The sequence below is a fragment of the Chanodichthys erythropterus genome, chromosome 9, assembly GCF_024489055.1.
Source record: "Chanodichthys erythropterus isolate Z2021 chromosome 9, ASM2448905v1, whole genome shotgun sequence".
Lineage (NCBI taxonomy): Eukaryota > Metazoa > Chordata > Actinopteri > Cypriniformes > Xenocyprididae > Chanodichthys > Chanodichthys erythropterus.
This window is the reverse complement of record NC_090229.1, coordinates 10,632,018-10,659,630: the sequence shown is the minus strand read 5'-3', so window position 1 is coordinate 10,659,630 and position 27,613 is coordinate 10,632,018. Positions and strand designations below refer to the sequence as shown.

Genomic DNA, 27,613 nt, shown 5'->3' with positions numbered 1-27,613 from the left:
GGGTGCCAATAATTCTGACCACTACTGTAACTTGTAACAAGGACTGTAAAATAAAGTTTATTTTAAAAAATGTACTTAAAATGTATTATACATCTACTTAAAATACAGTTAAAGTTATATTCAAGTAAATATTAATACCTACATAGCAGTATACTTAAAGTGCAAAAATAATATATAAATAGTAAACTACAAGTATGATATTAAATTAACTTAATAAAAACTTACATGTATACAACTATTAAACTAGTTTACTTGAGTATACTTTAAGAGTATACTTCAAGTGCTACAAGTATTAACTTGTATTAACTATCAGTATACCTGTATGTTCACTTGTAGTTGCAGAACAAATGAAAAATGTAGTTGTAAACTAGTTGTGTACTTAAAGTTTACTACTGTTACACTTAAAGTATACTTTTATATACTTAAAAGTGTGCCAATTTAGTCCCAAGTATATTGAAATAGTACAATTACAAGTATACTAGTATATTGATATTAGTATATTTAAAAAATATACTTGAACTTTACTTTGGTATATTTAACATGAACTTGAAGTATACTTATTTTTGTAAGAGATGCTATTTAGTGCAAGACTCGCAAAGTAGGCACTTAGTTGCACAGTTGTAGCCAAAAGCAGGTATTGTTTAAGAGTAGGCTATAAAATGTGTACTTTTGACAAATTAATGCAGGGCACCAATTGTTCAAATGCATTCCATTCATTAGGGAAGTTGTCAACTTGGGATTCGCAAATTAATTGTTCTTTTGAGTCAAATCTTTTCAATTTATAGGTTGATCCGATTCACAAGCTAGTGATTTGTTCACGAATTGGCCTTATTCGGTTCTCGGGTTTAACTTACTGGCATTTTGGTCCATTTCAGAAGTTATAAAACAAGTCATAAGGACTTTTATGATACTTTTAGGGTGCTTTTTCATATTTTCTGCTGAAGCTTGAAAGCCTCATTCATTGTAATAGCTGGGAAAGTGTAATCTGAACAAATCATAACTCTTTATTACTGTAGTCTCTTGAGCAAGTTACACATGATTATGGGAAAAATATAGCTCATTTCAGGTTATGCAAGTAACTTGACTCTCAGATAAATTCTGAGTGCATGAAGTGCTGCCTGGCATCCGTCCATGATGCATGCTTTGAGTGCTTTCATTACACCTATGGAATGTCCCCACAGTTAAAAAAAACAAACGTGTGTGTGTGTGTGTGTGTGTGTGTGTGCATAAAGAACGATGACCATATATAGTGTCTTTGTGTGTGTGTGTGTGTGTGTGTGTGTATATATAGTTTTTGAGAGATGTCTCATTAGAGACACCAAGTCGGTTGCAATTGTGCCCTTGCCCTCGCGGAGGTCTGTGCACGCCACTGACTTAACACCTTGTGTGATAAAAAAAACATGCTGCTTGTTTTAGGGAACTGTCTAACCACAATAGAAAGTTACAAGACATGAAAAGATACTGCTTTATACATTCAGTCCAGAAACATCTGATATTCATTTGATATATGACATATTTCACTTTTGATTAGTTTAAAATATACAGGAACAACCGGCTTGCTTTTTTACTGCTCTTGATTGATACTGCTTTGCATACCATCACCACACAATGGCAAAATAAAACCACAACATCAAAAAAGTGATGCCTATGACTATATCTTTGTGATGACAGAGGAAATCCAAAGTATTTTATGAAGGAATATCATTAAAGTGGTAGTGCTAGCTCTATAAATGTACTTTTGTAAAAAAAACTTAACTGCTAATATACAAGCAGCAGCTGATCTACTGTATCTCTGAAGTTCAACATTTAAAATGTAACTTAACAGTAAAAGGCTAAAAGAATATGTCCTAAAATTACTCAATTATATTTCAAATATACATATTGAAAATACAGTGATCTGTTTAGGGTAACTCTGACTTTACCCCTTACATCCCTCTCTCTCATCTAACAGGCTATTCTCAATCAGGTCCTGTAGAGAGGAGAAGCTTGGTCTGTCCTCGCTGTTGAACTCCCAACACTGAATCATAATATTGTGCACCTGAAAAAAAGAAAGAAAGAAAAAAAATCGGTACCACTTTACAACAAGGTTTGTTAGCATTAACTACATTAGTGTCAGGTGTTTTCATTTATGTGCTTATGTTTCCTGTGTTTCCTTTCAGTTTAGTTCCTGTCTTCTTTGTTACAGATTCCTCCCTGGTTAGTTGCCTAGGCTACTGATTAGTCCCACCTGTGTCTTGCGTGTGTGTGTGTGTGTGTGTGTGTGTGTGTGTGTGTGTGTGTGTGTGTGTGTGTGTGTAAAAGAAGACAGGCTCCTTCTGATTCTGATATACACACACACACACACAAAACAATGGAACAAAAATTTGTTTGGTTACTGTGACCCATACAAATGTTAATTTTTACCTTTGGTGGACACTGAGGTGGTGCCGGTAACCTCCAGTTATCCTTGAGAAGATTAAGAAGATGGATGGCCATGGATGGATTCTGGACATAACTTCCAATCTTCTGGATACACAACTGCATGAAATGATTTACAATAAAGCAGGTTTATAAAGTGAAAAAATTAAAAGATTTGGAACAACATCCAGTGAGTCGATGATGACAGAATTTTGATTTGAGTTTTTGTGAGTGTTTGAAAGTAAACATCAAAAGGGCCATTGCAGCTCACGGTGACATTCATTCATCAAATACCTCACCTGTGACCGTACTCATACTGTAGTGGCACTGTTATATGGAGTTTCATTCACTCACCCTTTTAGGGTTTCGACTGATGTCACAGTAAGAGAAGAGCTCATGTAGAACAATGCCGAAACTCCATACGTCTGACTTGTGGGAGAATTTCAGTTCTGAAATGGATTCAGGTGCATACCTGAACAGGACAGAAATATATATTAAAAAAAAATGTATAACAAGCAAAAACAGAAGTCATTTTATTCCATCTGTTACCACAAGGTGTTTTTTTGTAAAGTTTTGAGCCCAATTTACACTGAACTGACAGACACACTTCTAATTCCAGGACCTTTTCACATTTCCAGGTTTCTTAGAAGCTGAAGTCGTCATAGTTGTATAAAATTCTATAGAGGGTATGCACTGACGTCACTTTCCCACCAGAACGTGCTCCCTCATCTGGACTGAGTGGCAAAAGAACCTGCTGCGTGACTGGATTTAATAGGGGAAACTGCGCAAACGCGAGTTAAACAAACGATTACACTAAAGGTTGGACTCGAAAGTGTTCCTTATAACACGTCAAAGGAACCTAATCCATGGATACTGACATGCAGCCAGAAATCGTGTTTCCTGACATTTATATGTGCCTGATTTCAACACCGGCGTAACACATAAAGCAAATCTGCCTGTGAATATTTTATATAACTACAATATAGCTAGGTCTAAATCCAAGTAATCACTTATATCAATGTTATATATGTTGTCATATCGTCCAGCCCTAAAACTTGTATAGCTTTTGTCAGTGTTTATTTAAAAACACCCAATTATTCAGAATATAAGATGGTAAATATTTAATTGATGATTTGTCAACACAATATATAACAATACAATATATAGCGTATGATTTTACTGCAAAAACCATTGTTTCAGCACAAAATGATAACTGCAAAACATGCTTCTCTGCCTGGAGTCCAGCTGTTTCTGTGAATTGCACCGATCCATTTGCTTCATTTTTTCTGTAGCTTTCGGCAGTCTGTAAAAATATACCTCAGGTTTTGTGTCAAAGCTATTTGTACAGTCAGTCACAAAGCTCTTTCCCGTTTTGGATGAGTTTTGTGTGTTTTTCACAGCATTTCACGCTGAAAACCAATGCTGCCGCTCAGTCTTTGTGCCACTCAGTGGGCGTGACCACAGTCATAACGGCTGATGGTGACGTCACGTGCATAGTACCCTCTATAGCGGTGAATGAGAGATTACATGAAATATATTTTTTGTGTTTCCATTTGCTCAAATAGCAAAAGAAAAACTCCACAATAGTGTTTTCACAACATTCAAAAAGAGGAAAAAATAGAGAGCGATTGATAACAGCAGTCAGAAGAGAGAAAGATGTTACTGTCACTGTATTGACACACCCCCACAGCAACGTTAATTAGGTTTTTGTAATTTGATGCAAAGGTAATATAATACTAAATATAGTGTTATAAACATACATATGTTTAAAAAAAAATAAATAAATGAAAATATAAAAAACTTTGCAGGATTTATGATATTGATGACCGTTAAAACGCGTCATCACAGTCTGTGAAAAGGGTCTATTAGCAAAAACAAGCTCTGTCAGGTGCCAACAGACTTTAATCCCTGGGCTGGATTTCCCAATAAGTAGAAATTGCATTTATCAGGACTCATGGGATCTTATAGATTTAATTTGCAATTTGGATTACTTCTACAGCACTGCCTTGCCCTCAGGCAACAGAACGTTTTCTTAAGCCCTATGTTTTGTATATTTTTCTTTAAATGATTACAACCAATTAGAAAGGTCGAGAAAGTACCAAAGAACAGTCCAGTAAGGTGTGGGTGTCACTATCACTATCAAGCTCCATTTATAGGGTCCTGTTTTGACACATGGTCACGGGAGCACATGGTGTGAGAAGAAGGCAAGATTATTTGCTTTAGTAATCTTATTTAAAATGACATGAACTGTACATAAAAAATATGTGTGTGTGTGTGTGTGTGTATGAAGGTGTAGAGAAGTCTTTTGTCAGGTTTTATTAAGTTTTTATTTTTATTTTGCATGTTCAGAAATTCAGGAGGGATTTTAGTTTTTTTTTTAATCGATAAAATGTTCCCAAATTAACCAAAAATTATGTGGAATATTTTTTTTTTTCATGTGCCATCAACATATGTGCAGTTGAGGATTAAGGTGAGGGTTATTTTAGAACATTATTTAAATTCCTTGGAGACGCGCCATGCAGCTGACAGATATGTAGGTATCGCGTTTATATAGTTTTCTTTTTTATTCAAAATATTCACAAACTTGTTAACTATGTCATGAATTATATGATACATTATAAAATATGTGGAAGTGAATGTGTTTTGTCGTGCAGTGAGTTTGCACCGCAATTATGAAATGTTCCCCAAAATACATAAAAGTAAGTGGCCGGTAAAGTAGGAGAAGAATAGAGTTAGGGCTGGGCGATATATTGCATGTGATTGTCACGTGCATTTCGTCAGTAAAGCCGGTTCCCTGATTACCGCTAAATCCTCATCACCTGCTTTCAAATGGAGCGGCATTTAATAGACAGAGCCGTAGATCACTGACAAGCCACGCAATATCGCGTTCATTATCGAAGGCGATTCATCTGCAATAATGAACGCAATATTGCATAGCTTGTCAGTGAACTACGGTTCTGTCTAATAAATGCCGCTAATAAAAGAGTCTATCCGATTAATAGATTAAGTCCTATATGAATTGCTATTAATTAAATGTTTAATCATGGATTAATGCCGTTAAAACATCTAGAATGAACTAAATTACTGTGTTAATTACCACAATGGGTCAAAGCCATGCATTTCAACTTCCAGACATCTGTTTTAATGAATCATTAGCCGATGATTTGCAAAGATATTATTATGTTTTGAATAAGAAGAATAAGAGTTAACGGTAACACTTTAAAGCCTTTATGTATAATGCATTATAAAGTAATTAATAAATGTATATTATAATCACATCATAAGTAATTATAACCAAAGTTAAAATGCATTATAATATTTGCAGATTCCTTGTTAAATCTGAAATAGGTTGTTTGTCATGTTTTTAATGCATTGTTATTATAATTATTTAATGCATTTAATAATGTATTGTAACTGTGGTTACAACTATTCACAATACCATACAATGCATAAGGTGCATTGCAAGGCATAATTAATGCATTAAAAATACTTTTATAATGCATTATAAATAATGGCTTTAAGTGAAGTGTTACCGAATGAATGCATATTAGTGCACTCTCGTATTGTAAAGGTTTACCCTAATCAGTTATTGTGTTGTCTGCCTGAATTCCCAAGAGCTTAATGAAATTGTCACCAGAAAATGGGGCTTTCTCCTGGCTGCGTGACACGGTAGTATTCTTTATCCACAGGGATGATCTTCGTAAGCCCAAAGTCAGCGATTTTCACCAGAGTGTCACTGGCGACTAGGACATTGCGAGCAGCTAGGTCACGGTGAACATAACGCATACTTTGCAAGTACTCCATTCCCTACAAAACAATGTTACATTACTGGTTAGATGTGTAAAGTTTCACAGAAAAATTCAAATGAGCTAATCTGACCAGTTATATAATTAAAAAATTTGTTCTGGTGTTTGTTAGTCTGAATGTACCTTACAGATTTGCGAGGCAAAGAGCAACAGTTTGCGGGTGCACACATTCTGTCGGTGTTTCTCCATATATCCGATTAGACTGCCATACGGAAGATATTCCATCACCAGTTTTGTGCTGAGTCGACCTGTGAGGAGTTCAAAAAATAAGATACGTTGGAATGGGCAGGCTGGACAGATTGGAAATTGATTGGTAATTTTCAAAGGTAATCTGACCTGCACTGTAGCAGATGCCCTTGTATTTGACAATATAGTCACAGTGCAGGGAGCTGATGGTCTGGATCTCTCTCTGGAAATCTGCCATGGTGGTTTGTTTGTTGGACTGAAGTTCTTTGACAGCAACCAGATCTCCAGTGTTATCACCCCATGGATCATAACGACAAAGATCGACACTGCCAAAGTTACCCTAACACACGCACAGAAACAGTTAAAACCCATCAATCTTCATTTATGCTTTAAAGTTCTGACTGAAAATTGATATTGACGTATATCAGCCAGACAGCTGCATAAACATTGCCAGTATTAGCCTCTGTAGTGGAAATTTTAAAATTTGTTGAGGATTGTATGTCTCCTCTAAACACTGCCAAGGTTGAAATGCTGCTAAAATGTATTCTGTGGTACTAAACCTCGTGTTATATGGAATGTGTGTTATGTGTGAAGCTTTAGTTAGAGAAACATTTCACCTTTGGGTCTTTATTTTTGGCTGGAGGCCAAAATGTTTTAATAAGAAACGAGGGCTGTATAAGGAAGTTTTGAGCATAGAGTTCTTTCCTGCTTGGGGGCCTAATATGGGCGAGAATAAGGTTTCAACCTTGAAGATCAGGAGGTATAAGAGCCACAGAGAAAAGCTGTTATCTATCTTTCACTCTGCTAGCTTCCTTGTATGACTGTCTGATCGTTCTTGCAAGAAATAAATCATTAAAAGACATTTGGATCGAGTTTGTTTCTTACACACTGAGTCTGGTGATTTGTTTATTGTTGCCACAACACCACTATGTTAAGACTGTGTCTTAAGAGCTAGCCTAACTAAGGGGGTAATCAGTCTTACTTTTTGGATTTACATTAGACCAATCTATATAATGTTGACTTTAAAAAGTAATTAGTAGTCTTAACTAAATGACTTAAAATAAAAGAGGAAAAATTCCTTTTAGTAGGCCTAACTTGTAATACTAGTCTAATCAGTCAAGTCTCAACTGAAAGTACCCATCTGCAACAGTCCATTACATACATTAAAAACACATACCGCTGGTTTCACAGACAAGGCTAAACATGCACTAAAATGCATGTTTGAACCGTTTTAACGGAAAGAAATGTGCAATGACATATCGTAAAACATGTCAGTGCCATTGTTTTGTCTCAAGATGCACACCAGTAATGTTTTTTTTTCTACGTTTATAAAAGCCTCTTAAATATCCTAATTGAACTAAGGCCTAATCCTGGCTTTGGCTAAGCCCTGTCTGTGAAACCAGGCCTTATTATTACGTAGGGCGAGTTGTTCAAAAGTAATCTGATAGGATTTCGGCTATCGGATTGGATCAAATCTGGAAAATGGGTTGTTCAAAAGGAAAAAGGATTCTGAATTCAGATTAGATCACAAAATCCAACCCTGGGTTTATCTGGATAAAATCATCCGTTTGTGTTGTTCAATTCTTTTTAGTAAGATTGGGATACCTTTGATCCAAAAAATCTGGATTATACTGATCCCGTCAGAAGGGTGGATTTCAAGAACAAAAATGTAATAAAACTTTAAAACTGGTCAAAAATACATTTTTATCATGTAATATACATAAACACACATTTTTTTATTTTGCTCTTGATTAGTTTAACTGTTAAAGTAATAAATTAGAAGTAGACATTAGGCTACATTTTTAGCCTTTCAGTAACCTACTGTAAAGAGAAAAAGAGATTTTGCTGCAATAAAATAATCCCCAAACAGCTAGAGCACTAGTAATCCAGATTTGGTCATCTGAGAAAGTGTGCATCTGTATCTGGATCAGGGTGATCCAATCCAATTTTGCTTTGAAAAACCAGCACAAAAGTAAAATGAATTACCTGATCCTGGATAGCAAAACATGGGATTTCCAAATCCAGATATTTTTGATCCAGATTAAACTTTTTGAACAACTGGCCCTAACTGTTAGGCTTTGCTCCAAAAGGCTGCAGGCTAGAGCTGTTATGAAATGTACAACAGCGCCCTCTATCGGTGGAATGTTTCTGTATGCTTTTTACATTGTACCTTCCCCAGAACAGAGATGAATCGCAGGTATCTCTCCTCAAAAACATCCTGTTGTTGCTTTTTGAACATGTTCGGTCTTCTCCAGAAGCCATCGCTCTTGGGGAGAGTGCCGGTCGCATGAAGAATCTCGTAATCTACGGACAGATGATTAGAACTGTCATGATGGCTGATCATATTCCCATATTTTTAGGACAAATCTATCCCAGATGTAGGAGTATTTTTTTATAAACAGGATGATATGTAATTCAGCCACTTGGCCCTCAATATAAAGCTACATTTCAAAGTAACAATCATATTTTTAATTAAAATTAATGGATATTGATATTTATTTAGTAATATTTTTTTTTATATTCCTAAATAAATATCAATATTACACAATAATAATAATGCATGTATTTGGTTAAGTAAATTAATGACATATTTAATATTTTAATATATCCATTAAAGGGATAGTTTAAGATATTTAAGATATTTTAAGGAATGTGGATAATCAAACAGTTGACGGTAACCATTGACCTTTTTCCTATTATGGTCAATGCTACCATCAACTGTTTGTTTACCCACATCCTTCAAAATATGTTTTCCTGTTCAACAGAAGAAAGAAATTCATACAGGTTTGGAACATGAGGGTGAGAAAATGATGACAAAATTTTTATTTTTGGATCTATCACTTTAAATGTCAAACAGCAAAAAAAAAAACACTTACTAATAAAATCATTATTAAATAATATATTAAATATTTACATTTTATTAAATGCTTTAGTTACTTTTGTAGAGGGTTATATATATATATATATATATAGATATATATATATATATATATATATATATATATATATATATATATATATATATACAAATATTATGTTATAGTAGAAATAAATTAATAAGCCATGATAGGCTGTCATACGGTGATTTACCATGAGTAAAAGGGCTAATAACAGTTTTATATGGGAAAAAGAAAGTGATCTTACTCAAGAGGCACTAACCAGCTTAAAATCCAAGGGTCAAGACCATTTGCCACTTTATTTCTTTCATAGAGTAGGACAGATCACAGATCTGAGCAGATCACAAACATCAGAGTTATTGGGCCTCATTTATCAATCTAACGTATAAATGAGCGCAGATCCGAGTGCAGAAATCATCATACGACTGGGCTCGGGTCTGATTTATCAAATATTCATATGCTGGCATCCCTATCGTACGAATAATCGAATGTTGATAAATTGGACGGCTGAAAACTGTTGTCATTTAAATATCGCGACCCAAATTTTAGAAGCCTCGCCCTATAGTTTATGACACAGAGAAACGTAACCCGGCCATGAAGAAGAAGTAATCACATAAAAAAGAAATGTATCTTACTCTAAAAACAATAAAATTAATTTAAAAAGAAAATACCAGCAAATAAAACAAAAAACTTATATAAACTTGGTTTATTTTAGTACTCCTCTTCACTCCTTAAAATGTATTTTATTCAGGACAGAACAAGAATGAAAAATAAGTTGCTATAAAACACAAATAGGCTATAGTGGCATTCATTATAAAGCAGAAATGTAATGTGACATTTTAATCGTGTCGTTTAATGGTTAATGATCGGTTAGTGAGTGATTGTCGGTCAAGAAAATAATAAAAATTTTCTCATAACAATTCTCCACCAGATTTACTATGCTACACACAAGTTCCCGCTGACGCAAAAACGTGCGCACACGAGCTGAGACCTGACGTGAGATTTTATCGTAGTCACCGCTCACGTTCCATATTGATAAATGACAAATTCTGCGTGGAAATGACCGTACGCTCAATTTTCTGTCGTATGTTTGTTTCATAAATGAGTGCCATTGTGAGAAGAGAGCTGGTGTTCATCTGTGTGTTACCTGAAGTGATGAGGCTGTTAAGTTGTCGGATGATGCTCCGGCAGGACGGTCTGAGCTCAGGCTGGTACTGCATACACTGAGTGATCAGGTCGGCCAGCTCGGTCCACTCCAGCGCAGGCAGGTTTGAGAAATGCTCATAAAACTGCTCCTTCTGGATACAAAGAAGGACAGCAGCTGTTCAGCCACAGTATAATGGTGGAAGCACACTGCCTGAGTATATGTGTAACTCTCAAATTTTTAAATGTTGTGGTGATCTTTATCTAGAACGTGTAACATCATAAAGAAAATCTGTATTTAAATTATGATGGTGTATTGTATATTCATGTGAGGTGTCTGTACTTGTATGAGGTCCAGGCCCTGCAATGGAGCTTCTCCACCATTGAAAATCTCCCACAGCGTTGTTCCAAAACTCCACTTGTCACACTCCACTTCAATCTCAAGTGTATCCAGAACCTCCGGGGCCACCCATGGGATTCTGTCCAACACCACTGGATTCACAGTAATATGCATGTTATTCTTTTATACACAGTCATGTCATGGTGTAATACCTTTACTGACCTTCATTTTTGCCCTCTGGAACAGTTGTGCTAGTATTCAGCAAGAATTAGACAAATGCACGCATCCAGAGGGCAAAAAACTCAACCAGCCTTTATGTATAATGCATTATAAAGGTATTCATAATGTATGTTATAATGCATTATATCTTTTCATAAATAATTATATCCACAGTTATAATACATTATAATACTCATCTATTAATTTCTGCACCTTTAGATAAAATAATGCATTAAAACACATGACAAACAACCATTTTCAGATGTAACAAGAAATTTGCAAATATTATGATGCTGATGAAAAGATATAATGCATTATAACATACATTATGAATGTTATTTATTGCATATTCTCACCAAAAGGGAATTTTCAATTAATTCCTAATGAGAGCTAAATAAAGAATCTATTATTCTCTCTAATATTCTTTTAAAATACAAATTATTCTAGAAGTCTAGAAGAGTAAAATTGATCTTCATTGTTTTGATATTCATCTAGGTGTTTAGTATAATTACCCTCTTTGCCCAGCATTGCCATGCTGATGCCAGGGTCACTCAGTTTAATGAAGGGCAAGTTATCAGAGGAAGGGTCACCCTCTCTGGCCAACAGCAGATTCTTTGCGCAAATATTCCCATGTGCAATATTCTTCTCCTCCTGTATATGACAGACAAAAGAAAAATGATTTTTAACTAGTGCCGAAATCAGTGATGGGATGCATCCACTCAAATATTGAGTACACACTGTAAAAAAGAACTGTTGGTTTAACATAAAGTAAGTTACCAGGGCTGGATTTCCCAATAACGTTGTCTCTTAGCTCGCTATTAAGACTCTAAAGGTATACCTTAACTGAAGATACACCTTTTCTTGGTATGAACTATAGGCTACCTTAGAATCAAACTTTCTTAAAGGAACACTCCACTTTTTTTGAAAATCATTTTCCAACTCCCCTAGAGTTAAACAGTTGAGTTTTACCGTTTTCGAATCCATTTAGCCAATCTCCGGGTCTGGCGGTACCACTTTCTAGCTTAACATAGTTCATTGAATCTGATTAGACCGTTAGCATCTCGCTCAAAAATGACCAAAGATTTTTAATATTTTTCCTATTTAAAAGTTGACTCTTCTGTAGTTACATCGTGTACTAAGACCGACGGGTTAAATGAAAAGTTGCGATTTTCTAGGCCGATATGGCTTGGAACTATACTCTCATTCCGGCGTAATAATCAAGGAACTTTGCTGCTGTACCAGCAGGCGCAATGATATTACGCAGCACCTGTGATCCCCTGCTTGCAACCATGGAGACATTTGTGAGAGGCGCTGCGTAATATCATTGCGCCTGCTGCACCCAACTCTAAATTCAAAAGCTTGGGGTCAGTAAGATCAGTAAAATTTGACTTTTCAACATTTTTCTTGATCAACATATCAGAATGATTCCTGAAGGATCATGTGACACTGAAGACTGGAGTAATGATGCTGAAAATTCAGCTTTTTAAATCATAGGAATAAGTATATTAAAATAGAAAACAATTATTTTTAATTGTAATAATATTTCACAATATATATGTTTTACTGTATTTTTGATTAAATATATGCAGCTTTGTTGAGCATAAGAGACTTCTTTCAAAAACATTAAAATTAATGTAAATAAATTAAAATAAATCTTAGCCTACTGCCCCTGAATTTTTGAATGGTAGTGTATATTGTATCTTACATTATAGCCGCATGTTCCCATATGCACCAAAAATAAATGTCTAGCTGAATAATTATTTACATGTTATGGCTGATAACCAGTAAATGGCCAATATTCAAAACCTACTAACATCTAAATTTAATCTAAATCTGTCTTTTTTGGTCAATTTTAAATCAAATTTTTAAATCAAAAGTTGTGATTCTTAAGTGAATCTAATGCTGTTTCTTCAAATTAGCCTTAGATGATTGCAAAAGTAATCTAAAAATCAATATACAGGTGGAAACAAGTATATCAAAAATGTAGTATTCAGTATTGACTGGTAAATATCAACCAAAACCAAAAAATTAAAAATGATAACTGTTATAGTCCCAATATACTGTAGCTCTGTATTTTGTCATTAGTAGCCAATTTATCATGCATGGATGGATATTTCTCACCAGAAAGTTGAGAGCACAGGCCAGTTGTTTGGCCACGTCTAGTTTCCAGCTGACTGAGACAGACGTGCTTCTCTTCAGGTACAGGTCCAGTGCGCCGTGCTTCACAAACTCCTGCACCATGATGTCTGCGGGGGACGGGGAGGACACACTTTAGTGCATTCACAGGTACTTTGACAGGCAACCAGCATCACCAACAACACTCCAAACCCATTTAGAGTTCAAGAAGATTCAAAGAGCTGAGGTCATTACACAGACTTTTAATTGCTTTTTTAGGGTTTGTCCTCTTGTGTTTAGACTTTGATAAAAGAGTGTCTCCTGAGAGTGCTTTTACGTGACTTTTAAAGAAGCACACTTACTTTTGGATTTGTGCACGCTGATGCCATATACCAGGAGAATGTGCTTGTGGGAAATTTGACTCATCAAACTGGCCGCCTCAAAAAAAGACTTGAAAACAGCAAGAAGATTAAAGGCAGAATTGAATGGCTGAAAATACAAAATTGTTGTAATCAAGGTTCCTACACATTTTCCATTTCAAAATTCCATACTTTTCCAAACTCAAATTTCCAAACTCTTTTTGTAGATTTTTCAGACCATATTTAACATAAATGGTTCTTACAGCATTATTTATAGCATTATATTTGGTATATAGTAGTCATCTGTAATAAATATTATTATTTTCTCAGGTTTTTTCATTGGTTTTCTCAAAGTGACAACATGCATTTATAGATGATAAGAAGAAACTTAAAACATATATTAACCTCTGATACGAGTTTGATACTGTAAATGTGGTTTGATTTTGCACAATCACCAAATGAAGTTCAAAAGAGACTTGCTTATGGTAAAGACAAAAAGTTTCGCGTAATAAAAATGTGCTTCTTGAATTCATTCAGTCGTGTTTGACAATCACTTTTGCCATGAAATCACTCTGCTATATGATACATTTATTTTAGAAATTCTTAAAGGTGCCCTAGAATGTTCTTTCACAAGATGTAATATAAGTCTAAGGTGTCCCCTGAATATGTGAAGTTTCAGCTCAAAATACCCCATAGATTTTGTTTAATTAATTTTTTAACTATGCACCGATTCAGCGCGTGGCCCCTTTAAATCCTCGCAATCCCTGCCCCCGAGCTCTCGACTATAATACAGTGCATTTACAAAGTTCACACAGCTAATATAACCCTCAAATGGAACTTTACAAGATGTTCGTCATGTATGCTGCATGCATGCATCGGATCATGTGAGTATAATATTTATTTGGATGTTTACATTTGATTCTGAATGAGTTTGAGGCTATGCTCCATGGCTAACGGGCTAATGCTACACTGTTGGTTTGCTTGCTTACCTAGTCTGATGATTCAGCTGTGCACATCCAGACATTAATACTGGCTGCCCTTGTGTAATGCCTTGAACATGAGTTGGCATATGCAAATATTAGGGTCGTACATATTAATGATCACGACTGTTACGTAACAGTCAGTATTATGTTGAGATTCGCCTGTTTTTCGGAGGTCGTTTAAACAAATGAGATTTACACAAGAAGGAGGAAACAATGGTGTTTGAGACTCACTGTATGTCATTTCCATGTACTGAACTCTTGTTATTCAACTATGCCAAGGTAAATTCAATTTTCCATTCTACGGCACCTTTAATTTTATATTTTAGAAAACTGGATATGGGCAATGCTTTAGTCTGGAAACACATTTTTTTCCCACACTTATCCAAACCTGGAAATTACTCAAATCAAATTCCCTACTTTTCCAATCTGCGTAAGAACCCTGTGTAATCATTTTTTTATGCAAGCTCTTTATTACATGTCACTTATTAACATTTTGGTTTGCATTTGGCCAAACTTTCGGAGTCATTCGTAAATCTTATCTTTAAGACCAGTCGCAAATACTACACAAAACTTGGTCATGAACTGTCAGTTAATGGAAACGCAATATTCTCTGTGACAAAGTGCATATTTGAGTAAGAGTTTTACAGGACATTATCTTTTCCCAACCATGTTCAGCATATGTTCCAGGAATGAAAACACACCTCCCAGCAGTTTTTATGATTTGCATCCAGGGCCTTCAGCAGGACCTCCGTGGAGTGTGTCACTCCGTCCCGCTGGTCTGTCTTAATGCCTCTATAGATATGTGTGAAGGAACCTTGGCCTAAGCTTTCCTCCTGTTAAAAGATAGAAATGAAGAAGCTTGACTTGAGTTGTTTTGAAATTAGACATATTGTTAAAATTCATCTTTTGACCTCCCTAAAATCAACACGTTCAGTTGCTTTCAGTCAGTGGCTACAGTTTGAAAATAATAAATAAGAAAGACAAATATTAACCACCCCATTATGTATTACCCTTCATGCAGTGTCTAATATAGCTGTTTGTGAATGTAAAACAATGTATTTTTTTAAAGATCAAAGTGCATGACAAATAAAGTTATTGTCTCTTAAAATTAGGGATGTCCAGATCCGATCATGTGATCGGAAATCGGGCCCGATCAAGTGGTTTCAGACTCGATCGGAATCGGACGTTACCTCCCGATCAGTACTCGGATATGTATTAGGGTGCAACGGTTCTCGGTAAAAAAAATCGAACCGTAGGCCTACCGTATGGTGTTTAAAATAGCAACGTGGAAAACGGACAGAGTTCAAATAATGTACGTTTCAGTCGATGGATGCGCAAAACGTTACAACAACGATAATCAAAAAGCGTGGACAAAACAGTCACTCTTTGTAAACTGTTAACTGCGAGTGCCGTCTGCTCTAATGTCCAGTCATTTACGCCGTCATCACCCGGGTGTTGATACAGGTGAGACCTGAACAGCACAAGTTGCTATCTGTGTTTAAACTAACTCATAAGCCTTGCTGATTTAAACCTTCAAGAACAAGACGCGAAAGAGAACTCGCACGCGCTGTGAGAAGATTTGTGTGCGCTCATCCGAAGCGCGCACACGCTTATTCCAGTCAGCGCGAAAATACTGAGTTCTCTTTCAAGTCTTGCGCTTCGGCGGACAAATTCATACAAAAATTATTTAAAAATGCCCGTCCTAGCGAGTATCCTAGCAAACATAGTCGGTTATGTCTTAAGTGAACGTATAGCTATTAGTCGAGAAAGACAGCGCATGTGGAACAGTATATGTACTGGATTGTGCATGTGAGAAAAAATATTCCTGCTGCCTGTTTTTAATGTTAAATAAAACAACAAATAACAAAGAAATCACTCACTGCTCTTGACTGAATAGTTTTTGTAACTTCAATAATGATTAATCTTTATTTATTTTATACAGTAAAGATAATATGCAGTGATATTTTATATTTGATTACTATTTGAAAACTGTTAGATACCTGAAAAACCTGAAAAGCACTGTTCCTGGATCTGTTTTTTCGCTCTTCTTTATTCTTTTTCATGTATTATAGAAGTATCGGATCGGGACTCGGTATCGGTAGATACTCAAAATCAAATGACTCGGACTCGGACTCGAGGGCAAAAAAAATGTGATCGGGACATCCCTACTTAAAATATATTCTGAACTGCCGAAATGAGTCGTCAGCAATTCCAGTCTCTAACAATGTAACAAATTATTTGGCTGCCCGCAAACAACATTTTCTTTGGCCTGCTCTCAAACACAGTGTTGTAGTTGAGGCCTGGAAGAGTTTGGTTCGTGTTTGTTGACAAGATGCTGATTTGAGCATTGGAAATTCACTTTTGCATGCACTTCAAAAGGATGAGGTCTCACGCTGGAATTGATATGGAAAAACTGCTGCCATCGTTAGTGTTTGTAACACTGTGTATCAAGTGTTAAGGAAGCCTCTGTAGCCGAAATTCAAATATGATAATTGGTGTTCCGTCCTGGATTTAGTTTGTCTCAGTTTCATCTGTTTGTTCATGTAATCACAGATGGATTCAATAATGGTGAGATCAGATCTCCATGTGGAGCACCGGCTGTTGTCAGACTTGCTGTGCATACAAAAATCTCTCTGAATTATTACAATTAATGGCAAAATGAATGTTTAGAATTGTGAACTGAGGTTTCCTACTGCCACACGACAGCAAAAGATATAAATAACTGGCTTAAAACCCTTTTTGGGGGGTGAAAATACTGATGTATTTATGAAGACTTTTGCACAGTATATTATGAGAAAATTGTGTTTTTTGACCTTGGATGCATGTGAAGCTAGGAAAAAAAATTATAAACCTTTAATATAGCATAATAGGGGCACTTTAAAAATAATATATAATACATTTTTATGTCCTCAAACTAGTGGTGATACCTTTGAAAAATGAAAATATGAAAATATATTTAAACCCTTTATAAATAAGTATAAATGTACCCAGGTGAGGTCCTCGTGCTTAATCATGTGGAACTGCATGTGGCTTGGTTTTTGTCTCTGTAACATGGGGGATGTGGGCATCTCGACCATACTGCTGTTACGCACAATGATCATGTTGGTAAGTTCTGCAGTGAAGACAAGAAATAGCACAATAAAAAATAAAAAAAACCTTTAAATATATATAATAATAATAATAATATATATCAATAATCTGGTGAAGTTATTTGATTATTTTTACCAATATTTTTTTTTTAGATTATTTATTTGATGAAATATGATATGTATAAAATATATAAATAATTAAATAAATAATATTTAAATTAAATTCCATTTAAATAAAAAAAAACTCCTGCTTTCTAACTTCTATAAAAGATAAACATAAAACACAAGCAAATATTAACAGAAATGTTCTACCTTTTGGTCTGGGTGGGCAGCACTTGCCCAGGGTGACAGGGATGTCTGACATGAGAAGCGTATTGTGCTGATAGAAGTCTGTGAGCTGTCTTAGACTACAGAATGACTTGTGGATCCCAGCCAGACTGAACTTCTCATTTTTCTCTATCAGGCAGTCCTTGTAATCCATCCCCAGAGGAGTCTGTTGGAACATCAGAAGTTAAGAAATATAACACTGGAGTCTAGTCATTAACAATGCAGCCAATCTGTATAACTAAAAGTTGTTTCAAAATTCACATTAAAATAATACTAAGGAGCAGAGTTGGGGAAAGTTACTTTTAAAAAGTAACTTTCCCCAACTCTGCTCCTTAGTATTATTTTAATGTAAATTTTGAAACAACTTTTAGTTATTTAGTTACTTTTTATGGAAAGTAATGTGCTTTGTTACTTTTGCCATACGTTTTCTCATCTGGCTGAGGCTTGCTTTTTTTAAAAACTTTTTTGCAAGTGTTTAATGCAGTAATGCATTCAACAACCTAGCCTATATAACATATACCTTCATTTTCTTTTAAAAACATCTTTACAATATTATTAGGTAAGATTTTTTTTAGGGCTGTCAAACAATTAATCGTGATTAATCGCATACAAAATAAAAGTTTGAGTTTGCCTAATATATGTGGGTGTACTGTGTATAATTATTATGTATATATAAATACAAACACATTCATGTATATATTTGAGAAATATTTACAAGTATATGTATTTATTTATATTTTTATATAATTTATATTATATATAAATAAAAATATTTTGCACATAAATAACATATTCCTCTTAAATATATACATTAATTTGTGTGTATTTATATATATATAATAATTACACACAGTACTCACACATATATTAGGCAAACTCAAACTTTTATTTTGTATGCGATTAATCACGATTAATCATTTGACAGCCCTAATTTTTTTTTTTACAGTGCCATAGTTACATAGTTACTATAGTAATAACAGTAAATTATGCATAAAAATCAGTAATTAACCCTAAACCAAACCCTAACTGTAACTCTATAGTAGGTACATATAGTTAATTAACAGTACTTATTTGTGTAGTTACAATGTAACTACAGCACTGTAAAATAAAGTGTAACCTATTATTGTTGTATATTCTGACCCCTAGAGCTATGGCATGCAATGCAAAATTTATTTTCACATTACAGATTATATTACATGTACTATAGTCACTTCAAATTTGAAGCTTGGAGTTATGAGTCATGTGCTGTTTTAGTTACTTACTGTTAGTGGAAACTCAAAACTTGGTGCTTTATAATGTTTGTATGAGTCCAGCAAATCTGGTACCTGTATGCAAACAGTGAGGAAGTACTTGTCAAAGTCTTTAGGACTGTGACGTAACAGGAACATCCCATCTTTGGCTCCAGATTTCTTAAGCTTGTGCACTGCAAATTCTGACCTTTAGAAACACAACAAAATTCTTCTTATTATTTAGTCATTACTCATTTCCTTTCTAATTTTACCACATGGGTATAAATGAAATTGTGTAGTACGTGATCGGGCCGTGGCAGTAATCCTGTAAGTCCTCCAGTAAGCTTGGCGGGGCCACCTCTGCGCAGAAATAGTGAGTCGAATCTGTAGTCAGTCTAAAATAGCCATCAACCAGAGATACAAAGGAAAGCGCCTCAGTTAGGTTGTGAAACTCAGCCTCCTATTGGTGGAAAGAGAAACAAAATATACAATTTAAAACTGCTATGTAATGTAGAATTCAACAAAAAGAACTTTGTAAGCATCACAAGTTCCAATTTATTATTCTTTTTTTATAAGTAATAAAACCTTGGTTAATCAAAATGGCATTCGAGTCACTGACACTGATACCATCAGTGCAGAAGTTTACTTCCCTTTTTTTAAAGTTTATGTGTTAATACTTCAAAAAAAGGAATTTAATAAATAAATGCAATGCCAATACCATGCACTGGTCGTCCTGGCGTGTGAGGGTAACCACCCTTCCTTCCAGGGGCATCTGCTCTTGACAAAGACGCTTAATACTAATGTCTGTGATCTGGGGGAAATCACAGAACGTCTGCCATTCCTGTGAATGGTACCAGAGGGAGTTTAGTAAATAACAGAGAAATTATGCTGAATGTCTAATGTACTGTACATAAACGTTTGGTGCTGGTAAGATTTTTTTATGTTTTTGAAAGAAGTGTCTAATGCTCACCGCGGTTGCATTTATTTGATCAGAAATACGGTAATATGGTTGTAATATTGTGAAATATTACTACAATTTTAAATAATTGTTTTCTATTTGAATATATTTTGAAATGTAATTTATTCCTGCGATGGCAAAACGGAATACTCCAGTCTTCAGATCACATGATCCTTCAGAAATCATTCTAATATGCTGATTTGATGCTCAAGAAACATTTCTTATTATTATCAATGTTGAAAACAGTTGTGCTGCAGTTTTCTTTGATTAATAGAAAGTTTTTGAAATAGAAATCTTCTTTTCTAACATTATAATTGTCTGTAATGCCACTTTTGATCATTTGAATGCTTCCATGTTGGAAAAAAAGTATAAAATTAAATTAATTCAAACAATAAAAACAGCAGTGTATGTAGTTTTATAAATATATATTTATAAAGATTTAACAGTCTCTTGTACTTCACTGAAAAGTGGATTGTGAACTTTGAAAGCGTAAAAATTAGTTTAGAAAAGCAAGCCCACTTATTTAATTAATTGAGCTTCTTGTTTCTTTTCAATTAACTTATTTTTTCAATTAAACACTTTATATTCAGATAATCATATAATTTTATTTTTATATTTATGTAATTATTTATATTTACACAACCGGTTAACTCCAGTAGGTGGCGACAAGTGACTGCATTCATGAGTGAATGCATTTACTGATATATTCAGGCTGTCTTTATGGGCGAGTCATTGAATCATTCACTTAACAGATTCATTCAAAACACTGGCCCTGCACCCCAGTGTGCATACTATCCACCCTATCCGCACTAAATAGTATTGAAATAGTATTACTAAGGCTGCGTTTCACTCCAATTTTAGACATGCACTCGCGAACTTCCCTAAGCACTTCCCCTCGGGGTAATCCCTGCTGCCATTTTTAAGTGCGTTCCACTTCGTGATGTGAACGAGGGAAGTGTATATGGGAAGTTTTATTTTTCTCCAACAGCTCATTTATCTATTTTATATATTTTCTCCAACAATTTATAAGCATATAGAATGCTGCATAAAACATATTCATAAGTAGAAAAGGGGTTTAAATTTAGCGAGCTACGCAGAGGACTTTCCAGCCTACAACGCACAGTCCACGGGACGGAGAGAAGTTAGCGAGTGAAGGGCATAAAAATCGGAGTGGAACACAGCCTTAATGTCACATAATGTCATCATTTAGGATGGATAGTATGCACATTGAACAAAACAAGTGGCTGTGTTTATGAGTGACTCGATGACTCATTCACTCACTCACTCAGCAGTTTCGTTGAAAAATCGACAAAGTAACTGACGATATTGTTTCTAAAATGTAAGTTACTCAAAATTAATCTCTTGTTTATTGAACTTTTGTATTAATACAACATCACACCTGCAGATGTACTGTCTGAATATCACCACGTCTACTCATCTAGGCTAGCCTACCTGGCTCTCTGTGGTCTGTATCTGAATCCCTCCCTCTCCAGACACTTGAACGGCTTTGATCCTTTGCTGCTCGCTTTGCTCTAACCATCCAGAGTGATCCAGAGTGAAGCTTTCTGAACCATAAGCCGGCTCCACCATATTCAGCTCCATCAGGTACTTGAGCTTCAGGTTGCGTTCTCCAGCTGAGCACTTGCCCAGCTTCTTTAGGAAGCGCTTCAGCGTTTTGCGGATCTGATACCGCGCTAGGCGACTCATACGCTGTATATCTTGTCTGTGAGCCTCTGGGAGGCAGGACTTGTAGCTGGAATAAGATTTTTGCAGTGGTTAATGCAGCTTGAACATTTAAATTGTACGTTAAATGGACATAGCATCTCTGTATAGCTCTGTCCATCAATTTATATGAGACTTTCTCATGTTGTAACATACCTTGTTGTATTGCAGATCTCAGCAAGGCTCTTGTTTCTCTCTCTGGCCATACGCCACAGATCTATTACTGCCATACCCAAACATTCCTGCTGCAAACTCAAAGCAGGAGAAATCCCGCCACGTCCAGACACAAAATCACTGCGGGACTGAAACAGGAAGATAGTACAGTCAGAGGGGAAGGGAAATGATCTCGAACAGTTGAGTCAGCAGCTTTATGCCAGCTTTTTAAAAATGATTTGAGTCATATCGATACATCATTAGGATCGAGGCACATAATACTCAGTGTACATTTCACATTTCACACGCTTTTAAAGTATATACCTGCGCAAATAGATAATCAATGACGCAGTAGTCCAGCACAGCACAGATTCGTCCTCTGCTGAGACTAAAGCGGTACGATGCCCTGGACCCTTGACCGAACCAGCTTGAGAAGAAAAACCTTTAACACAGAGAGAAGAGCTTTACAATCACATAAACAGTTGATCTCTTAAAACACTTTTCACTTTCTCACTGTTTAATTTGTCCACTAGCAATCAGTGTTAAGTATTTTTCACATGTTTTCCCTCCCTTTTCATTTTAGTTTTAGTAATTTTATTGTTTGTTTGTTTTTTTTTGTCAGTTTTAGTCATTTTAGTATATCACTTTAACTTTTAACGTTTACGTTTTTTTTCTGATATTTATATTTTATTTCAGTTATTTTTAATAGTTATAGTTTTTGTTAAAGGGTTAGTTCACCCAAAATTAAATTTCTTTTATTAATTACTCACCCTCATGTCATTCCACATCCGTTCATCTTTGTAACACAAATTAAGATATTTTTGATGAAATCTGAGTTTGTTTGTTTTTTATCCCCGATAGAAAACAACATAATTACCACATTCAAGGTTCAGAAAAGTAATGTGAACAGTGTCGGTCAATATTGACGTAGAACACATAAGCCTGCACTGACTATACAACGTAAACAGTGTAGGAGAATGGCGGGAGAGACGTAATTAATGAATAAAATAGTTATTTTTGTTTTGTTTTTGCTCACAAAAAGTATTCTCGTCGCTTCATAACATTAAGGTTGAACCACTGCAGTCACGTTGACTATTTTAGCGATGTCTTCACTACTTTTCTGGACCTTGAATGTGGTAATTACGTTGCTTTCTATGGGGGATTAAAAAAAAAAACCTCTCGGGTTTCATCAAAAAAATATCTTAATTTGTGTTCTGAAGATGAACGAAGGTCTTACGGGTGTAGAACGACATGAAGGTAAGTAATAAATGACATAATTTTCATTTTTGGATGAACTAACCCTTTAACAATAACAACACTGCTAGCAATGGCCAACAATGCATATCAGTGCATCACAGAAGAATTTTGTAATTTTTGTAATTCTTTCTGCAAGTAAATAATGAACATTTCCATGTTATTTCCATTACATATCAAATTAATGTTTTTTTTTCTTTTTGATGATGGTGATGGAAATGACTCTGGCCTCCTTTGTCTTACCAGTCAAGATCATATTTTTTGCATCATTTGACAAAATGTATGGGAAAGATGCATGTTTGCAATAAAAAATATTTTGTTATTATGCATCATATATCATACATTTCACATTACTTAGAATTTTACTTTTCTTAACACGTCATTTTTATCTTAAAGGGATAGTTCACCCGAAAATTAAAAAAAACGTCATCGATTACTCACCCTCATGCCGTTCCAAACCTCGTTCATCTTCGAAATACAAATGACGATATTTTAAATGAAATCTGAGAGATTTCTGTCCCTCCATTGACACGCAACTACCACTTTGTCGCTTCAAAAAGTTCATAGAGATCGTAAAACTAATCCATATGAATCGAGCGGTTTAGCCCAAATTTTCAGAAGAGACTCAATCGCTTTATATGATGAATAGATTTAATTTAGACATTTATTAACATATAAACATTGATCAGTTAACATAAGCAGAGGCTCAATTGTACATGTTTGATGCGTGAGAACAAACCTCATTGGTTCTTGCAGAAGCTCAAACGTGCTGCAAAACACAGGAGAATGAACCTCATTGGTTCTCGCACGTCAAGCGAACATGCTTGAGCTTCCGTTTACCACAACTGATGTGTGAGTTGATGAATGTTTATATGTGAATAAAAGCTTAAATTAAATCTGTTCATCATATAAAGCAATCGAGTCTCTTCAGAAAATTTGGAATAAACCTTGGAATAAATAAATTTGGAATTAACTTTTTGAAGCGTCAAAGTGGTAGATGTGTGGACTGTCAATGGAGGAACAGAAATCTCAGAAAACGAACAAAAGTCTTACAGGTTTGGAATGAAATGGGGGTGAGTAAATGATTATATCATTTTCATTTTTGTGTGAATTACACCTTAAAGTATGCTCTTCATACTTCATACTGTTGTCTTCTTGGTAATCAAGTACACTAACTTCATTTGAACCAACATTTTTTTTTGTGATGGAAATGACACATAAGGGTGTGAACATTGACATTAATCATTTTCAAAGCATAAATATTGAAATTTTAGTTTTGTTTTTATTCATGATTGTAATTTTTATTTATTGTTTTAAAAACATATTTTTTTATGAAAAATTTATACTTTAAGACTAAGGGAGGAGGTTAAACAATAAAATCTTTACATAACAGGCATTTGCAAATGAAATGAAAATGAATGGCATGAATATGCTAGTTAAATAAACACCCAAATATTCAGGAAGAGTGAGTTATTTATAAATAATATAAGATTATTACAGCAGTTTTTATACCTCACTCTGTAGTAAACTTTGATAGTCTCCTCACTCTTAAACACATGGGTTGGTGGATACCAACATGAAAGATCTTCTGATGCCAGTGCAAACAGGTTGTGGAACACAGGAAGAATTCCTAAAAATATAAATATTCAGTTCAGGTTATTGTAATATTGTTGGTGCACATTTATTTTAAATGTATTTAATTATAAGATCACATAATCTATATATGAGCAGATCTATATTGCTTAAAGTGTAATTTATGCTTTAGTCATACTGAATTATCTAAAAGATAGATCTTGGCCACGTAAAGGTTATCAGCTACTTGTTGCATCTTTGTAGATGTTATAGGGGAGCAAATAAAAAAGGGAAAAGAGCATATACTTGAGTATGCACTTAAAAACTGAAGCTTTTGACCTTTAAGCAACAGACATCATTAGTGATCATCTTAAACATGTTAGTGTCTCACCGCTGGCTTTTGCAGCAAGCATACACACACTTTCCGCTGTGATGTGGCCCGTGGGGATGGCGAAAGAGGTCTCTGAATTTAAGCTGGGGCAGTAGTACAGGTGCACCTGCAGGGCAGAGTCACAGCTGGACTTCTGACTGCCGGCCCTTTCGCTCTTCATCAAGGGCACCTCTTCCTCTTCACTCATGGTCTTCACACCAAAGCAATCTCCTGATTGGACAAAAATAACTAGAATATTTTTTCTCAACAGATGCAGGTGTTTATTGAAAGTTCTTTCTTTCCAAAATAGTGCATGTAACTCAAACTAGGATGCTATTAAAATGTATCTATTAAAAGATCAAAGTGCATGACAAATAAAGTTATTGTCTCCTAAAAGAAAGAATCAATTCTGAACTTCTGAAACGAGTTGTCAGCAATTCCAGTCTCACTTCCTTTTACATATCTACTTTATGTAAAAATGCAACAAATTTGCATAATGCTAGCCTATGGTCTTGATTGGCTGCCCACGAACTACATTTTCTTTGACCCGCCCTCAAACGCTGTAGTTGTAGTTGAGGCCTGGAAGAGTTTGGTTCGTGTTGTCGACATGAAGATGCTATTTTCCCAACATGTTCTCCAACCAATACGACCATATAGGTCCCTGAAATACGACCTATAGTTCACTAAAGTTGCGCCCCTATTAACAACAGGACAACTTTTCAACTTTTTTCAACTTTTCCCTCAATTGGCAGAGCATTGCAATAACAATATGCAATCATGTGATCATACGATCGTGGGTTCGATCCCAGGGAACGCAGGTCCTCATTAAGTGTATATGCACTATAAATCACCAAGGGTAGGTTTAGGGGTGGGGTGGATGTAATCGTTAATAAAAAAATGAGTTTTGCTAAATGGAAATAGGACAAATGGTGTAAAAAGTCCACACATTGCATTTAAAAGAACACACATTTTGATTGGTAACGACAGTCATACGTCATTTCATGAGGACAGTGTCATTATTTTTACGCCAGCTAGAGGGCGCATGACTTTAAAATGTAAATATAGGTGCTTGAAAAACGACCTAGAGGGTCGTTTTTTTTTTGGAGGACAGTCTGTGTTTTCCACGTTTTACTTTTCATACACTTTAAAAGGATGAGGACTCGCGCTCAAATTGATACAAAAAAACATCTGGCCAATCAGAGCAGAGTAGGCCAACACAGCAGACTGGGCTATCTGACCAATCAGAGCAGAGTAGGCTCACAGAAAGGAGGGGTTTAGAGAGACTGAATCTTTGAACGAACCGTTTTCAGACTCGTTGAGAAAAGAGGTGATGTGCGATGTATATTATGAGAAAATTAAAGTGTTTATTGACCTTGGATGCATGTAAAGGATAATAAGGGCACTTTAAGGTTGACTTTTGCTATATGAAGTCTGATTTTAAACACAATTTCCACTTCATTGCATGTCCTAAATGAAAAATGTTACATGTTAACTTTGCTGGGGGTCTATTAGGCACTAGCTCTTCATTTTTTTTTACCCCAAACTGAAACAACGTTGCTATTTTTGATAACATTACATTTTAGAAAAGCATTTTTGAGTAATATCTTTCAAATGGGCTTTAATTAAGTCAAAGGAAGATATTAAAAGGTGAATTTGAACGGCTAGTTTTGCAAGTATTATTATTATTTTAGACACAAATCATTTAGGTCTTCAAGACCCCAAACATAAATACAATAAAGTCCATCTTGAGAGAACTTGAGGCCTACCGTAAGTACTAAACGTTACAAGAAAGAGACATTAACATGTGAAGCAGTGGATTATTGTTAACACCAGTTCTTGGAATCATGGTGGTCATGACAGAAGTGAGCTCATCGTTCTCATGTAAGCTCATCTGTACTTTCCGTAACAAACAAATTCATGGGTGTTTTCCAAGAGCTTTTCAATATTAAGCCACTAACAGTAAAATATTTGATACACATTAAGGATTTTAAGTTAAGGCTAGGTTACACAAGTTTGGTTTGGTTTTGATAATGTCATTGGCTGTTAAATATTATAGTGGAACATCCTATTACAAAAAAAACCCACATCTATTCATATTCCAATAACACAATAACAATAATAAAACAAGCAAACATGAAACAAACAACGTCACACTCACAAAATGTATATTTCATTAGTAGTCACATGACTTCCACTGGCATATTCTTTGAAATAGTAAAGTTACACGTTTTTTTCTTTCATATTACGATTCTAATTAAGACAACTAAAAGGCGTTACCTTATTTAAGAAGAAACATTGATGATTTGTTCATGTTGATGTGATGAGCTGCGTAAATATAACTCAGGCTTCGCTGTTGTGAGCCTCTGGTGGGAGGGATCAAATGAGACACGTTTCCGGAAAGAGACAAACCGCAAAAGCACCTCATTTCCAGACTGCTTTAGCAAGATCGACACCATTTGGTGTTTCTTTACTGGTCGGCCTCATGTGACATCTC

At 35.2% G+C, this 27,613-nt stretch overlaps 1 protein-coding gene across 3 annotated transcripts; it reads right to left on the bottom strand.

The window, feature by feature from the left end:
- Positions 1-461: 461 nt before the first annotated feature.
- jak3 (Janus kinase 3 (a protein tyrosine kinase, leukocyte)) lies at positions 462-27,613 on the bottom strand. 3 transcript variants are annotated; one of them, XM_067394538.1, is made up of 24 exons: positions 27,397-27,611; positions 25,141-25,350; positions 24,690-24,807; positions 22,248-22,365; positions 21,927-22,072; positions 21,501-21,801; positions 19,809-19,931; positions 19,393-19,550; positions 19,124-19,298; positions 17,847-18,027; positions 17,433-17,557; positions 15,147-15,278; positions 13,466-13,553; positions 13,110-13,234; positions 11,501-11,639; positions 10,773-10,921; positions 10,434-10,584; positions 8,560-8,693; positions 6,540-6,729; positions 6,327-6,451; positions 6,032-6,204; positions 2,752-2,869; positions 2,404-2,517; positions 462-2,038 (listed from the first exon to the last, which is right to left on the bottom strand). In XM_067394538.1, exons 2-24 carry the CDS (start codon positions 25,325-25,327, stop codon positions 1,919-1,921), a joined length of 3,390 nt encoding a protein of 1,129 aa, XP_067250639.1. In that variant the 5' UTR covers positions 25,328-25,350; positions 27,397-27,611; the 3' UTR covers positions 462-1,918. The 3 variants fall into 3 exon arrangements, 2 of the variants coding, with proteins under 2 accessions (XP_067250639.1, XP_067250640.1); XM_067394539.1 differs by having other exon boundaries at positions 19,187-19,298; XR_010895951.1 differs by lacking the exons at positions 462-2,038; positions 2,404-2,517 and having other exon boundaries at positions 2,755-2,869; positions 5,975-6,204; positions 27,397-27,613.

Coding starts and splice junctions, on each gene's coding strand:
- jak3 (XM_067394538.1), bottom strand. CDS start 25,327: ATGAGTGAAGAGGAAGAGGTGCCCTTGATGAAGAGCGAAAGGGCCGGC. Junction 19,551..19,808: donor GCCAGGACGACCAGTGCATG/GTATTGGCATTG, acceptor TTCCACCAATAG/GAGGCTGAGTTTCACAACCT. Junction 6,730..8,559: donor TCATCTCTGTTCTGGGGAAG/GTACAATGTAAA, acceptor TGCGTGTGTTAG/GGTAACTTTGGCAGTGTCGA.